This window comes from Moschus berezovskii, chromosome 5 (genome assembly GCF_049115385.1).
Source record: "Moschus berezovskii isolate FMDL1 chromosome 5, NW_MosBer_1.0, whole genome shotgun sequence".
Lineage (NCBI taxonomy): Eukaryota > Metazoa > Chordata > Mammalia > Artiodactyla > Moschidae > Moschus > Moschus berezovskii.
Window position 1 is genome coordinate 38,793,143 of NC_142464.1, and position 18,030 is coordinate 38,811,172.

At 35.6% G+C, this 18,030-nt stretch overlaps 1 protein-coding gene across 3 annotated transcripts in view; it reads right to left on the minus strand.

Moving 5' to 3' along the window:
• The window catches only part of GRID2 (glutamate ionotropic receptor delta type subunit 2), a 1,729,520-nt gene that overhangs the window by 439,453 nt on the left and 1,272,037 nt on the right, over nucleotides 1-18,030 (minus strand). For all 3 annotated transcript variants that reach the window (XM_088836035.1, XM_088836036.1, XM_055434840.2), the window contains one exon: nucleotides 14,227-14,328. In XM_088836035.1, the coding sequence (XP_088692161.1) occupies nucleotides 14,227-14,328 (102 nt within the window). The remainder of the gene's footprint in view (nucleotides 1-14,226; nucleotides 14,329-18,030) is intronic.

Genomic DNA, 18,030 nt, shown 5'->3' on the forward strand with positions numbered 1-18,030 from the left:
TAAATATATTTTTCAGAAGTGAATTATGCAACCTATCTCTGAAATATCTATTCAGTGTTTATTCTAAGAATTCAGGTTTCATCTTCCAAAAGGAAGAAAAGTTGGGTCATGCATGGTTATCTCAGTGCTATAGTGATACTTGCATGTTTGCATGACAGCTATCATCTTAAGAATGGGTGTGATGAGAAAGAATAAGAAATTGTCAAGTCATTGTCATGCATCAATTCTCATGATAATTTTATTCACTCAGCATTGAAGTGAATACATATTTCGGTGTTGCTATGAATTACATTGTTTGCCTCAGCCAGTCTTCCTCCAGTGTCTGTTTATAAAAATCACATTCTCCCCTTTTCTCTCACATGAGTTGGGTATAAGCAGCAGAAGAGACAACAAAATATGTATACCATAAAGATCTACGTCTACTGATTACACTGCTTCAGTAATAAAAATGAGATCCATTTTACCTAACCTTCCAGATAGATCAGGATTTCAACAATGGTATTTTTAAATTGTTAATGAATATTATCTAAATTATATAATGCTAAACTTATTCTCACAGAAAATTTCTAATTAAATTGTCTCCAAAGGAGCTCTTAAAAAAAAAGGATGCCTGACACACAGGCTGCTGGAATTGTCTGCATTTCAATTTCATTTGCTTCAGGTGATACTGCAGCTTACTTATAATTTAAATTCTTGATATCTGTCTACTTTTGTGTATAATCTTTACATTGTTGAATATTCCTTCCCTTTTAACTATGTTAGTCCCTGCCTATGTTTCAGAACTAATTTGTGTCATTCTTTAAGCCTTTTCCACTGCCTTACCCATGCGATAGATACTTCTTTTATGTTCTCTTTAACACTGTGCATAATAAGAACTTACATCTAGATATAGTACTTCCTACGTGCCAGGCTCTATTTGAAGAAGCCCTTTGTTCTCTGCATATATTAGTTCCTTTAATTTTCTTAACAGCTCTATGACATAGACAATGTTACCTGCATTTTAAAGATGAAGAAATAGAATCATAAATATTTGGGGATGGTCATGTACACACTGCTATATTTTAAATGGATAACCAACAAGGACCTACTGTATAGCACATGGAACTCTGCTTAATGTTATGTTGCAGCCTAAGGAAATGGCAAAACACTCCAGTATCCTTGCCTGGAAAATCCCATGGACAGAGGAGCCTGGCGGGTTTCTGTCCACATGCCTGGAGCCAGTGAGGGAAATCCTACCCGTGGCAAAGGTCAACTGGGGAAGAGGCCTGACAGGCAAAGGCTAATCAGGACTCGAGGAACCCCCTGGACTTACTCGAGCATCTACCCCAAAGAAAGCCGGAGTCTGACTGCCTTACTATCTTACACCTCTTATCAAGTCCTCTAATATTTATGGGGGCTTCCCCCCAACCACCTTTCTCTGAAAACATTAATTCAGAGCTGTAGTTAAAAAGTGCTCCTCGGCTTAATATGAGTGTTCCAATCCAAGCCCCTCTGATAGCTTTCTAACTTGCCTGACAAGTTTGTTCGGGCTCTTACAACTACGAGTGCGACGGTTTACAGCCTCCCAGCCACGCAAGGACAGAAAGCCTAATATTCTAAAAGACAGGAATTTGTTGAAGAAGTTAAAATCATTAGAATAGTACTAAAAAAGATTTCATTGTTGAATCAATGCTTGCTGCAAAGTTTCCATATTTTCTATCTATTGTATCCTTGGAAATATATTAATCACGCATAGAGAAAATAAGTAGTAGCCTTTGATTTAACCACATCAGATCTTAAGTTAATAAATTCCTTTCTTGTAGCTCACTACACCTTTGCCTTATAGGAATGTAACTGTGTCATGTGTCTTTGGTGAATAGCGCCTGACTTTAGGAAAATCACCTTGAAAAAATATAAGACTTTTTCTAGCTAACTAACCTTTGTAGGAGAGAGGGCCATAAACTGTTAGCAGGCCTCCTGGCCAGAAGATGATGTAAACCACCTAAAACTTTTGTATATCGCGAGACATAAAAAATGAGCCCTGATCCTGATAAGGGTCAAGATTGCTGACCCTGCGTGATTCTGGCGTGACTCTATACCTCCCTTTCTCTATTTTTTATGTGCACAACTTAGGGTATAAAAGCAGCACTGGAAAATAAAGTTTTGGGCCTTGCTCACTGAAGCGTGGTCTCCCCATGTTGTTCTTTCTCTTTTTCCGTCTTTTTCTCTATTCTCCTTTTTCTGGTTGAGATCCTTGGAGCGCTGGGCCCTCTGCGTTTACTTATCTGCCTTGGCTTCTAAGACCCACTCGAGGGGGTGCCCTGGTGGGGTGCCTCCAGTGATTTGAGAGGGTGCCTGCAGCCTACGTAAACAGAGCAAACCCCGTGGTGGGGTTTTATTGGTTTCCTGCGTAAACCAAGGAATCATCAGCCTTTCTCTCTCTCTCTCTCTCTCTCTCTCTCTCTGACGCCGACGCTGTTCATCCTGAGGATACCCTGGGCCATATCGAGGCTGGTCCCTGATATCCACGGGTGGCAAAGAGTCAGGCATGACTAAGCGACTAATGCTGGATAGGAGGGGAGTTTGGGGGAGAATGGATGCATGTATGTGTATGGTTGAGTCCCTTCACTGTTCACTTGAAACTATCACAATGTTGTTCATCAACTATACCCCTCACCAAAATTAAAAGTTTCTTCAAAAAAAGTAAAGCATCTTAAAAAAAAAAAAGGAAATAGAATCATAAAGAGTTCAAATACATGGCCTAAATTCACATATAGGAGACCTGGAAATTTAAATATAATTTGGTTCTGGAGTCTGTTTTTTTAATAGCTTCATTGAAATATAACTCACATACCATATAATTTACCCAAAGTGTACAATTCAACAGCTTTACTACATTTACAGACTTGTGCTACTATCATAGTAGTTTTAGAATATTACTCCATAAAGAAATCCAGCTTCCTTTAGCCATCATTTCTCAATCCTGTAATCTCTCGCAGTCCTAGTCACTAATCTACTTTCTGACCCTATGCACTTGCCTATTCCATATAAATGGAATATGTGACCTACTGTGACTGGCTTTTAATTAGCATATTTTCAAGGTTCATCCAGGTACCATGTTATCAGTGCTTCATTACATTTTATTGCCACAATGTTTCATTTTACGGGTATACCACTCTTCTTCCATTCATCAATTGATATACATTTTGGTTGTCTCCATTTTTTGTTACTGTAAATAAAGCTGTTATGAAACATTTGTGTACAAGGTTTTCTGTGGACACACATTTTCATTTCTCCTGGAGCATACCTAGAGTAGAATTTCTGAATCATACACTAAGTTTGTGTTTAATCATTTAACAAACTGCTAGACTATTTTCTGAAGCAGTTGCACTATTTCACTTTCCCACCAGTAACATAAAAATGTTTCATTTTTCCACAACTCTGCCACACTTGTTTTTATCTGTCCTTTTGATTTACAACCATTCTAGTGGGTGTAAGTACTTCCCTAGGGGCTCAGGGAGTAAAGAATCTGCCTGCAATGAAGGAGACCTGGGTTCTATCCCTGGGTCAAGAAGGTCTCCTGGAAAAGAGAATTGCGACCCACTCCAGTATTCTTGACTGGGAAATCCCATGGACAGAAGAGTCTGGTGGGCTACAGTCCATGGGGTCACAAAAGAGTCCACATGACTGAGAGGCCAAGCATGTGTGCACACGTGTATATAGCGCATGGTGTAAAGTGGTAGCACATCGTGATTTTCATTTGCACGTCTATGATGACAAATGGTGTTGAGTATCTTTTTATAGGCTTATTGGTCATTTTTATACCTTCTATGAAAACCCACCCAGATCCTTTGCCCATTTTTAATTGGTTTATTTTTTTCATGTTGTAATTCTTAAAACTTTATTCCTTTTATGTACTAAATACAAGTCCCTCATCAGACACATGATCTGCAAATATCTTATACCATGCTGTGGGTTGTCTTCTCATTTTTTTGCATTGTATCCTTTGAGACATAAACATTTTTAATGTTAGTGAAATCTAATTAATCTATTTGTTGGTTGTTTATGCTTTGAGTGTTATATTTAAGAATCTACTGCTAAAATAAAGTCACAAAGAATTACATCTAATGTTTTCTTCTAAGAATTTTATAGTTTCAACTTATACATTTAAATTTATGATATATTTTGAGTTGATTTTTGTATGCTATTTTAGGCAAGGATCTTGGTTTATTCTTTTGCACCTTTTGTATGTGGGTATCTGGTTGAAAAGACTACTATTCTTTTCTCCATTGAATGATCTTGACAATCTTGTTGAAAAATCAATTAACCATAGACACATGGATTAATTCTGGACACTCACTTCTTTTCTACTGATCTAAATGTCTATCCTGGAACTAGTTTGATTATTGTAGCTTTTTAGTAAGTTTTGAAACTGGAAAGTGTGAGTCTTCCTACTGCTCTTTTTTGAGATTTTGTGGGTTTTTTGTTTGTTTTCTCCCTATTCTGATTCTCTTGCAGTTCCATGTGAATTTTAGGATCTGCTAATCAGTTATGGCAAAAAGAAAAAAAAAAAAAGACAGCTAGAATTTTGATAGAGATTTCATTGAATCTGTAGCTCTATTTGGAGAATATTGCCATTTTTACAATATTGAGTTTTCCAATACATGACTATATGCTATCTCTCCATATTTTTAGGATGTTTTAATTTCTTTCAAAGAATGTTTTGTATCATTTAGTGTACAAATTTTGCAGTTCTGTTTATTCTTTTATTTTATTCTTCTTGATATATTTAAATGAAAATAACTTTATTAATTTCTTTTTTGTAATCTTTATTGCAAGTGCACAAAAATACAATTGATCTTTGTAAAGTGTTTACACTTCAGAGTAGTTGAAGTCTTTTTTATTAACTCTAATTGTGTATGTGTGTCTTTACTCTTTAGGATTTTCTATTTGCAAGACCATGTCATCTGTAAATAGAGAAAGTTTTACTTTTTCCTTTCTAATTTCATTCGTTTTACTTAGTTTCCTTGCCTAATTTCCTTGCCTAATTGGGGTGGCTAGAACCTCCAGCACGATGTTGAACAGAATTAGTGAGAATTTTAGGGATTTAGAGGGATTTTTCAGCATTTCACCATTAAAGTGATGTTACTGTGGGTTTATATATACTCTTTATTAGTTCAGAAAATTCCTTCTCTTTTATTACAAGATTGTCAACTTTTTTTTTTAATTGGGAAAGAGTGCTAGATTTTATTAAATGGCTTTCTTACATATATTGAGATGATCATGTGGGTTTATCCCTTTATTAATATGGTGTATGATATTGCTTTTCATAAACTGAGCCAACCTTGTACTCCTGGGATTAACTTCATTTGTTTATGGTATATATTTTATATATTGTTGGATTCAGTTTTCCAGCATTTTGTTGAGGATGCTTGTGTTTGATTTCAAATGTATCATAGTCATTAAAGTCATTAAGTGATAAACTTCACTGATTACTGGTTGATTGCCTTACTGTTTTCAGCAGTTCCTTGGATTTGCTCAGTAGTTTGAAGGAACTAAATTTTGGTAGGGGTCATACTTGAAGTCAGGTTTTAAACTTTATTCTGACCTCAGGAGGGATATTCTTAGCTACCTCTTTTTCTGCTTTCCCTGGTGAACTAGCTGGCTTATGATTCAGCTTATTGTTTTTAATTAAGAGGCGCCATACACTTGAAATTCCCCAAGCTCTGTTTCAAATAACTGGAGAATGCTTAAGCATTCTCTTTTGTTATGGACTGCCTCTCCCCTGGACAAAGTCTTTGCTACAACTCTAGGTACTGAGTTGGGTGGCAGCCTCTGGCCTTCTCCACTTACCTCAGTTGGCGTGGAACCCCTGCCTTATAACAAGGTGGAGTAATGGAAACCAAAGCCCCAGTATTCTAAGTCTGCTACACCTGGGATAGAGATTGCATCCTATGTCACAGTTAGGTGGAGAAAGGGAGCCCACAAATTCTTGGTCACAGTCACCAGGAATTTAATTTTTTCAGATAAGATTGGGTGCATTCAGGGTGGTACGGCCATAAGACTTAACCTTTTCAAATTACATTTAGATTGCATGGAAAATGCTAGCAGCCTCCAGGAGAGATAACCCTTAACTGGAAACTTTTAAGGGAGATGGAGCCCTGTCTTCTTGGCTAAATCGGCTTGGAGTGGAGCTTCTATCAAGCTGAGTAAGGCAGAGAGTGAGGTGGAAGGGGCAAAAAAAGGACGAGGTTGAGATGCTATAGACTCCTGTTGTTTTTACTGAGTTTCTGTAGAATTTAAGTGTTACTTCTTTTTTTGTATGCCCTTTGGAAATTTACAGAGATTTTAAACGGCTTCTATTTATTTACTTACTTATTTAGTTAGTCAGTCAGTTAGTTAGCTTTTTGTGGTGCTTACTTTGGTGAGGAGTAGATCTATTAAACTTCTCAGCCTGCCACCTCAGAAGTGGAATTCCTACAAGGACAGTGTTCTTAACCACAAAGCTTATTGCACTTTCAGTGTAGTAGTTATTACATGGCACTTACCAAGCTTTATTGAGAGTTTTAGCTTAATTTATTTAAGACAGTATCCATAGGAAATGTTCTCAGCCAGAGTTGTCATTTTTGCCTGGAGCTTTGAACCAAACTTGATTTACACTTTGAAAGGAGCCCTCTTCAGACACTGCTGTGGGCCCAGTAACAGATGGCCATCGAACTTCCTTCCCTTATTTGTGCCCTGAATGCCTTCCCAGGAGAGCCTTTTGTCAAGTTCACTCTTCCTGCTCCTAAATTTGCCTCTAGGTTCAGGTGACTCAAAGGCTGAGACTCAGGAAAGCTTAAACCTCGGTGGGGGTTCAAAATGCTGAAGGTCTCCAAGTAGTAAAAACTTGGACAATGTCCTTGGCAAAAAAAACTAAGCAAAACGACATTTCAGGGCAGTTCTTAGTGTATTTTCTTAGTTATATATTAATGTATAGAATCTGTTTAAAGCTAGCCTAAAACCAAACATGATTCCTGAGACAATACACTTGACAAACCAGACTTTTAGAAATTTGTACAGTTTATTATTTGGATTTTTAAACTATCAGATATTTGTGTAATTTTTTCTCTAGGCAGCACAATCTTCACTAGGAGAAGAGTTGTGGTTGTTCTCATTAGCAGATTTTCAAAGGAAAGTAACAGTAAATGGGATTAAAAGTCATGATTCTGCAGTTTATGTTTTCCTTGTCTAACTAAGGGTCCTTTAAATAATTTCCCATCAAAATCTGAAGATTGATGACACTGATTAATTATGCTTTCATGATCACTCATGCTCATTTTTTTTATTTTCTTCAGTTAATTTACACATCATTGTTCCACTGCAGAGATAATAGAATCTTAATATTCAGAAACACTCGGCACTTTACTAACTGCTTTCAGATATTTTAAGGTATTTACACTCATAAAAAACCTGTGTGGCCAGGTTTTTATTCCTTTTTTACAGACAGAAAAATTGAGGTTCAGAATAGCTTCCTGGCTTCCATAAATTCAATGATTTATTAAATAGAAGAGGTAGAACTTGAATGGGTATCTTTTGACTATAAACCTAGTACTCTGCAGGATATGCCCAATGGCTGTTAGTATGAGTGTGTTGGGAAGAGAAGACTAGGTGGAGGAAAAACAATGAAATAGTACTTCCAACAAGGAAATCATATTGCTTATTATTTACTCTTTTGCTAAAAGGTACATCGAGAAGAAGCTAAGTACACTGATTCATCCTTACACTGACATAATTCATGGGTACATTAGATGTGAAGTATTATTCCACATGATAGCAAAAATCTTGTGGAACAAAAGCCAAGCACTGAATGCCTCTAAGACCAAGATAAAATGAAATGATTCTGTGATTTGTAACTTCTCACGGAATGTAAACTTGCTATTTAATAATGTGAATGAATGATTCTTGATGTTTTGAATTAAAACTTTCTACTTCTTCAACTTAAAAGCATGTATGTCATTTCCCAGTAACAACTATGTCAAAAGATTTAACAATGGCATAATCCTCTGCCAGTAAAAATTAAAGAATAAGGAGTCCTAAGACTATTTAGTCAGGCATAGTCTTGTGTCCATTCCAGTTCCTATTTTTGTAATTACATATAGAGTTCTTAATTTCTTTTCTTTTTCCCTTTTTTCTTCCTTCCTTCCCTCTTTCCTTTCTCCCCCAACCCCACAGACACACCTACAGACTATCAGAATATTTTAATTTGTTCATTCAGCAAATATTTATTGACCTGCTTTTATATACCTGACAACATACATAAAAAACAACTTGTGTTTTACTGGTATGTAGTGTAGAGGAGCAATCTAACACTAATGAAATTATTACAAAATACAGATTTACAAAGAGTTCTGAGTGAAAGAACACAGTAAATGCAGAATCAAATTGTTCTGTAACTCCACGAAGCTGGTCCTTGATGTCACCGTTGAGATTAGATCATAAAGGACTGTGATATTCGTTGTGTGCACTCTCCCTCTGTCCCTCTCTCATCATTCTTTCCCAGGCTCCCGCTAAATGTATTTAATTCCTTCACAAACAGGTCCTATCTTCTGAGCGTACTAATGTTGATAAAATGGTTCCTGAGGAACTCCTCAAGAGCAGGAACTGTATATATATATATATATTTTTTTTTCTTTGCCTCCCTGGGATTAGCACAGTGCTTAGCTTATAATAAATGCTCAGTGATAGTCATTGAGTCAAAGCTAATAGTTTAGGGTGTACCATACAATACTGTTTTAACTTTTTCTGATCTCAGATAACATTTCCATTTTTAGAGGCAAATAAGGCCATGCGACAAGTTAACTCACTGGAAAAGACTCTGATGCTGGGAAAGGTTGGGGGCGGGAGGAGAAGGGGACGACAGAGAATGAGATGGCTGGATGGCATCACCGACTCTATGGACATGAGTTTGAGTGAACTCTGGGAGTTGGTGTTGGACAGGGAGGCCTGGCGTGCTGTGATTCCTGGGGTCGCGGAGAGTCGGACACGACTGAGCGACTGAACTGAACTGAACTGAACTGAAGGCCTGATTAAAATAATTCCCAAAAAGTTAGACTTACAATAAAATATTTTAGGAAAAGGAAAATTCTCTTAATATGGTAGCTCAGTAGGCAGTTATCTGCTACACCCTCCTTATGGTGATTGCTTGGGAAAATTTACCTGTTTCAACAGAGTTTGGACTTCGCTTTGTGTGGTGGTGTTTTAATATAAACTACTTTGGTATATTTTCTATGTTTATATTTCTATGAGTCTAGTGATAGCTTTAGTTCAGATAGTAATTTTTTGCATTGCTGCTATTTTCCTATTTTTAAAATTTGGCTTCATTTCCTACTGTTATTTCTTTCCTTTAGGAGGTATTGTTTATTTAGTCTGTCTCTTTACCATGGCTTCATGCCCAGTTTTGTTAAATTTAAATTTCCAGGAATATCCATTAACTTAATTAATTTTGTAAAGATACCATTCCACATATTATTTAATCTAAAATGTTTTCAGTTGTAAGGTGCACAATTGTTTCACCTACCACTAATAAAGACAAAAAATGCTACCAATTTTAATTTCAAGAAGCATCAATTGAAAGATGCATCCTGATTCAAAGATATTAAAATATGAAAAACTACGTTTTTGAATTTATAAAATACAGAAAAAGCACCACCACAGCTCTAACACAAATTTCCAATCATATTTACATAAAGTTATACAATTATGTTTATGGTAGTTTTAGGCAAAATAATATTGTGTTATATATTCAATGCAGAGAAAAGGCATTGCATTTTTTCAAAAATATTCTTAGAGCTTTGGATGTCCTGCTAGAATAAAACTCCCCAAAGTCAATATCTTTATCTGTTTTGCATGTACCCCAAGCAACTAGAAGAGGGCCCTCAACAGATACTTCTCAAATAAATTTATGAGTGAGTTTATGTTTCATTAGAGATGCCATGTGTTTGTTTTAAGAAAACTAAATCAAGAAAATAATAATTAATCAGTGATCTCCTAAATGCCAGTTTATGTTTTCCAGATATCTATTACTTTTTCTTACAGAATAGCTTCTTAAATCTTCCATTTGTCACCAACTTCTTTCCATTTTATTTTCATAAGGATTCATAATTATTATGATGATACTTACAACTCAGTGATGTTTCTAATAACTTTTGTGAATAACCATAAAAAAATTGAATGGCATAATTGGTCATTTATGGCTATCCATAGTTATACAACTTATGAAAAGAAAAGGAAAAAATAATGCCTCATATTAAGACAGTTTATCCACTTGGTAAGCAGTAGAGATCAGTCGAGCAAATATGGAAACAGAGTTTGGCAGAGGGAGTTTTATTCACATTCTTTCTTTTCCTCCATTTCTAAGAAACTTACATGGCTTTGGTGATGGCTGAAAATAAAGTTATCCTTATGCGATGCCATTTTTAAAAAATGTTTTTAAATTACGAATTCAATAACATCTGTAATTTCAATAGTTACATTCAACTTAAACCTAACATGAATTTATTCTGATTCCAAAGACAATGTCGGAGAGGCTAAAGACATAGCCACTGGTATCAGGATCTTTGGATTTGAAACTCATCTCTGGCTCTTGTTAGTTTTATGGACATGGAAATTTAGTTAATTCTTTGGAGCTCTGTTTTCATCCTTTAGTGTAATTAGCGCATATTTTGTAGAGTTTTTGTAAGAATTAAATTAGTTAACACACATAAAGTTCTTAACAGGTAAAATCATATATAACAGATGTTGAAGGTGGTTTTTCCTTGTTTGCCCTCGAGTCCCTCACAGCCCTGCGCTGTGACCTAGGAAGAAGACCTTCGTGGTCTTCATTACTTGGGCTCCCTTGCCCTCTGACTTCTGGTTGGATTTGTAATTGGAAATGATGGAAGCAGATGGAAAGATAGGAGGAGTGACTTTGGAGCACCCCCCTCTCCATTTCTTTCCTGCCTGAATGTGATTTGAGTGCTTCTCCTCCAACCTCTTCCCATGGCCAAGGTCACCACTTCTAAGATGCAGTTTCTCTTCCATGGCTTTAGCTTTGCCAGATTCTCTCCCACATCATATCAGTCTTTAGGGTTGCTGCACATCTAGGCCCTGGCACTTCAACACCCTTGTTGATTTATTCAACTTTACTTAACATTATTTGTTAAATCCCTTCATGTAATTCTTTACTTAACCATTTGAGTCCCATTCACTTGCCCCTGGCATCATAAACAATATAGTGCTGAATTATTTAATATAGTGCTGAATTAAGATAAATATTAGATTATTTTCTTCAAGTGTATGAAGTATCTTTAGTAGTGTTGGGAATGGGAGTTTCAAAACTTAAGTAAGAAAAATCAATTCTATTAACCTGTGTGTCTTTGATAACATTACTTTCCTAAGAAGTAAAGAATCTGTGGTGTGTGTGTGTGTGTGTATGTGTGTATAACTGGGACTAGATTATTGTTAGAATGGAATAAAGGCTAAGAGACCTTCTCTCATGGCCTTTACACATGATCCCTCCCTCCTCTTTCTCTCTCTGGAAATAGCTAGTGGTAAATACTTGGAATACAAGGGGTTATTGTTTAGGTGACTAAATCAAGTCCATTATAGAATTCTGAGTTTCAGGTTTAGTTGACATTATGATTTTAAAGTTGCTGCATGGACTTAGGAAAGAGTGACTCTCAGTGTTGGGTGGAAGAAGCTTGCAAGGTCATATAAGTAGGAGCTACACCTGGAAAGGGTCTTGCAGGAAATAAGAAAGTCATGGCTGCTTTCTATTCAAATAGGAATTACAGGAAGAACCAGAAAGCCTGAAAAAATATTAAGTACAATGGCTGTTTACTGAGGAAGTTTAATAAGTGTAACAACCTTCTGCTCAACTGGGCACCCAACTTATAAATCCATATTGTACCACAGAAGACTTTGGGGAAACAGATTTTCCATATCTCCTCTCACTAAGCACATTCAGGGTCTATGCAGGGCTAAGCTTGAAGAAAATGGATCATTTACACGTCACAAAGGTGAGAATAGGGCACGCAGGTATTAACACTGTGTGAGGCAATACCATTTCATGCACAAAACAGCAATCATTTTTCTTGGCCTAGAAATGAATTGGAAATAATTGGCTCTATGAAGCCTTCCCAGTAAAACTCACTTTCATCTTATTCAGTTAAGCATTTCTACCTCTCAAGAAAATCCTATAGCTACTGCAATTCTCACACTTATCACAGTAGGACTAGAGGGAGTAAATATAATGTTAAGGAGGAAGAAGTTAAGAGATCTAGAGTCTGACTTTTTGGATTCGAATCTCAATTCTCTCTGCTACTTACTATCTGTATAATCGTCCACATTTTTTTCAACCTCTGTATGTCTCAGTTTCTTCAACCAGGTTCTTGGGATCAGAATACTATTTATTTATTGAAAATAATATGAGGACTGAATAAGATCATACATGAAAACAACTCAGTAGAGTGTCTGCACATAGTTAGTATTAAATAAATCTCAGCTGTTTCACTACATATGCACCTCCCAGCAAAAGTCTATGTATAACTTGAGGTATAAATATGCACATAAGTATATGTGTTATTCATCTTATACCCATTACCAACTAACTCTATCATACAGTAAGTACTAGATGTATATTTAATGACTAAATGAGGCTAGCTTGCCTAAAAATATGTATGTCAAAGGCAAAAGCAAAGCACATATATTTTCTTTTATTGTGGTTTTCACCTGAGCTTCCATGTTAATTCCTAGAGAAGAGACTATTATAGTTTATTATACTTTAAATACCTTTTAAAAAAATACTAGCACATCAGTGAAAATGCATATCTACACTTTTGAGTATGTACAGAAGCACCTGCACAATTAAGTTTCAAGTACTCATAATATAATTATTTGCAAAACAATGAAAATCTTGTTAAAACAATAGCTAAAAATAAATTATAGGCACCAAAAAGGAAGATAGACTCATCGTCTAAACTTCTTTTTATAGAGAGTATCACAGATTCTTCTTATAGACAATGAAATTATGTTGAGTCTTCTTAATTTGTATTAAACAATGTACAAAGGGCAGTCATCGCTGTTATAAATCTTGATAAACATTCAATTAGCATCAACACATCAAAAAAGACCACGTCTCATGTTTATTAATTCTGTAATTTTTTTTAGCCTATAAGAAAGAATTGTTCAAATTTAAAAACAAGTGGGCTTTTATGAAAAAAATTGAAGTTAATAACTATGGGTTATTCGGTTTTGAAATGTATTATAAAGTAGCATGAGGCTAAACACATTGAGATAGGCGGGAAGAATGCATGTCTTCATCCCTTATGGCTATTTGCTCCTGCTGCTGCTAAGTCACTTCAGTCGTGTCCGACTCTGTGTGACCCCATAGACGGAAGCCCACCAGGCTCCCCCTTCCCTGGGATTCTCCAGGCAAGAACACTGGAGTGGGTTGCCATTTCCTTCTCCAGCACCAATTTGAGCATTTTGCTGTTGAAGACTATTTCTATTAACATTTTATTTATATATCATGTGAGAAAATAATAATATATAGAATAATTATAACAGTTACCATTTATTGCTTTTTCTACCAAATGGAATTATAATAAATGTTTCACATGTATAATCCCATGTAATAGCCACAGAATCACTGGATGATAAACTCAAAACAACAGAATCATATCTGTCCATTTTAATTATTAGTGTCCCCAGGGATTAGTACTGAGCTTAAATACGGTTGATACTTGATAAATAATCACTTAACAATGGGATGAGCTTCACTTTGAAGTAGGTACTTCCCAGGAAAGTATTGTCTTAGTCTCTCAATGTTTCAGTGTTACTGAAAGTACTGCGTTTGATCAAATCCACCCTTGTTTGGCATGGTTATCTTCATTTACATAGACCATCAGATTTCAGTAAGAGGATGCCTGAGAGAGAACTCCATCTTATCATGTGTAGAAAACTATAGAAGGATACAAATTTGTTCTAAGCTGTCTAAGAAAGTTATGAAATTAGTACTGTAATTAAAGGAAAAGTATGTAAAAGGCTGATTCTGACACACATAAATTGAAGGCTGGAAAATATGATCATTACAAGTACCATACAATGCATAGTTAGGATTTGTTAAAAGCTCTTTTAATATTGTGAAATCAGCTAATAAAACATAAAGAAATGAAGGATAAAATAACCTCCTAGAAGCCAAAACCACAAGGCTGAGATCAGACTTACCAGAACAGTCACCACGCGTAGAACCACTCCACGCATGTTATTCTCCAGTTTCTTGTCAGTCAGGGACCCATTCAGCCCTGTGACAGGATTCCAGCACCCAAGCTGAAAGATAAAATAGCTTGGTCACTTTTCTGCCTGAGGAACAGTCCAATCACCTATATATAGACCTTTCAGAGAACTGCATGATAAATCTTGGAATAACTGATAACAGAAAGTGTCCTGTGCAGTTTTTCCTTTTTAATAGCAAATGAAGCAATCAAAAATGTTATTTCCTGCTTTTAAATATCATATGGTATATGACAATATCCAGCGGGCTTTAGGCTACTCACTGAAGACATTTGACTTAATGAGTTATAAATACACCAATAATTCAGTCTCAGTAATACACTAATTAGACAAATAATAGCACATATAATTCTAGCATAATGCCTGTTCTAATATATCAATTACTGCACAAGTTAGATTTTCTTACAGTTTAAATGGTTTTAATTAGATCTTACATTGCTTTTATTAGGGAAAAAACTGGTTTTTAATGTGGTTGGAGGGGTTACAGTTTTTATTTGAGGAAAATAAAACATGTATAAGGCTTTGTTGTTTTCAAATATCCACAGTACATAAAACAATGTAATTTGCCTTTTTTGTCAGTGCTATCAATCTACATGGGAGATTTTGGCAGTAGTCTTTCCCTTAAAGTCTTGCAATGGTTTACTGCTCTTTGCTCTCCAAAGTACTGGTGTAATTTTACATTCTCATGTAGTTGTTATCTCTTGTAACATCCAAATCTGAGGGCTACCAGTTTTAAAATGACTGCCTATAAATTCCAAAGGGATAAAAATGGATGACTCTCAATTCAAAAATAAGGAGGAAAGAGAGATGCTGTGATTTGAATTAGCAGATAACTGCTCAAGAAGCGAAGCTGCAGAGATTGTTGCAACACATATTTTGGGAAGATATACCATGCCATTAATCCTGATGCCAGCCCCATGAGCCTTCCCATTTGGGAACCTATTCCATATTTGCATGCTTTAAAAATATAACAGAACTTTAGTCATATTCAGAGACTGTTTTGATCAATTGAATGGTTTATAGGGCCACTTGGTTATTTGTGCTGCTTCCTGTTAAAGACTGTGTTATTTCCTTGCATTGCATTTTGTTTGAAGCTTCTGAAGTCATCAATATACCAGCAAGTCTTCCTCACAAATAAACAATTTATGTGCTTCCTATTAAAACTCATGTTTCTTTTTAAGCTCATCAATAGGTGCTTAATTAAGAAAACTAAAATGTACAAAATATATCTTAATAGAAGGGTTGTCACATGTAAGCAAAAAGCCAGTTTTTTCCATATTAAAGTAATTTGGAAAAAGCTGCTAATTGTTGGTTTCAACTGTAAAAGAACATTAAATTCATACAATGATGTGTCATTTTTAGTTACATAAAAGTCTAATTAGAACTTAGATCCAATTAGCAAATCCAAATGTGTTGAAAGTCTAATTATCAGAGATATTGTAGTCCTCTTGCCAAATTTAAAACCTTATGAAATTTCTTTTGAGTTTTTGTTCTCTTCTGAGGTCAACCAGTCAATCCTCAATTATTTTCATTGATGTGCACTTTTTCTAATTACTTCTTCAAGAAGAGTTTAGTTTCATAGACCAAATAATATTGGTGGGAAAAGATCTAAAACAAAATGAAAAGCTAAATTTCCAATGTTCTATCCACCTTTTACAATTACATTACCTAATTATAAGTAAACAAATAGCTTTTAGGACATCATCCTATTCATGACTAGTGTAACTCAACTGCCAAAGTAAACACAGGGTTTTTTTTCTCCTTTGAAGTTACTTTTTAAGTTTGATGAACTTATTGTTAGGATGCCTAAATAAATTACATTTGTTAGTGCCAACTTGAACACAGCATTTTGGTGTATGAGCTAGTCAAAATATTTATTACTGAAATAACAACAAAACCTGATAAGCAGTTTGTTTCAATAATGCCCTGGACAAACAATTAAAAATATATAATTTCCAGCTTCTTCTTAATCATGTCTTTCTTTAAACAGAACTGAATGCAGTCAATGATTTAAAAATTCTAAAGTACTCTAGTATTGGGAGGTTTGAAATATTGATAATGAAATAGCGTTTGGAGGAAGTAGAGGAGGTGGCTATATCTTATCTTCTGATCTTGGCAGTGACTTAAACATTATTTGTACTATATATCAGTCATATATATATATGTACTATATATATATATATATATATATATATATATAATGTTTCTTTTCTGTATCTTTGTCCTCTTTCTGTCTTTCACTTTTTTTGTTTTTTAACTCACACTGATTTCTTCCAGTGGCCATTCATGGCCACTAACCCCATCCCGCCTTTGGAGAATTGCTTTCTTTTCTCATCCCTAGACAACTGCTTTCCCTTTTTCATCCCCCAACTTTTTTCATGACTCTGACTCTCTGGTTTAGCAATTGTTAATAATTGGTTGTTTGACCCGAGCCAATAAAAGTCCTTCCTTGGAGGTTTATTTTTAATATCAAGTGTGTGCATGGTGGGCAGATCAATAAGTTGATATGAAGTTTTTTAATGTTTGGCCAGATTCTCTCATATATACTACAGAACATATAATTTTCTCCTTTGCTTTATGAAGGTCTTTCACCTTTCTGTTTTCTTTCTTCTTTTTTGCCTTCCTTCTCACATGTCTATGGATTATAGCACTTAGAAAGTTGAAAAGTTGTTCCTGTTCTTAATGAAAGCAGTTTAGATTTTAAGACTGTTAACTTTTTTTTACTCAACTTAGGTATCCTTTCATATTCACCTGTTCTGATGTTTAATATTAGCTAAATGTTAGCTGTAGTCACCAAAAACCAGAGATGGAATTTTGACATAGAGAAATTCAGGACGCAGACTCTCTGGAAAACTATAAGTAAAGAATATCACATATAAACACAGTCATAAAGAAGTTATTAAGAAATTAATACTAATTTCTACATTGAATATAACTTTTTTAAAAAACATTTTATGTAATACTTTCTGTGTGTCAGCCGTGGTACTGGGGCTTTTCATATGTGTGTGTTCTTAGTCATTCAGTCATGTGCAACTCTTTGCAACTCCACGGACTGTATCCCACCAGGCATCTCTGTCCATGGATCTTTCAGGCAAGAATACTGGAGTGGGTTGCCATTTCCTTAGGCTGCCACATAACATTAAGCAGAGTTCCATGTGCTATACAGTAGGTCCTTCTTGGTTATCCATTTTAAATATAGCAGTGTGTACATGACCATCCCAAACTCTTAATTGATATTTTGGTAATAAAATTTAAAAGGCAAATTATCACCATTATCATCATTTTTATAAAAATAATTATAACACATACATAATGCACATGCATGAGTGCTCCCTCACTCAGCCGTATTTGACTCTCTGCAACCCTATGGACTGTAAGCCCACTAGGCTCCTCTGTCCATGGGATTTTCCCAGCAAGAATACTAGCTTAGGTTGCCATTTTCTTCTCTAGGGGATCTTCCTGATCCAGGGATTGAACCCATGTCTCCTGCATCTCTTGCATTGCAGGTGAATTCTTTACTGCTGAGCCTCCAGGAAAGCCCCATGTAGTGCACAGTATGTACTAATCATCTGTAAAGTGAAATCGCTCAGTCAGGTCCAACTCTTTGTGACCCCATGAACTGTAGCCTACCAGGTTCCTCCATCCATGGGATTTTCCAGGCAAGAATACTGGAGAGTGCTACCATTTCCTTCTCCAGGTGATCTTCCCAACCCAGAGGTTGAACTTGGGTCTCCCGCA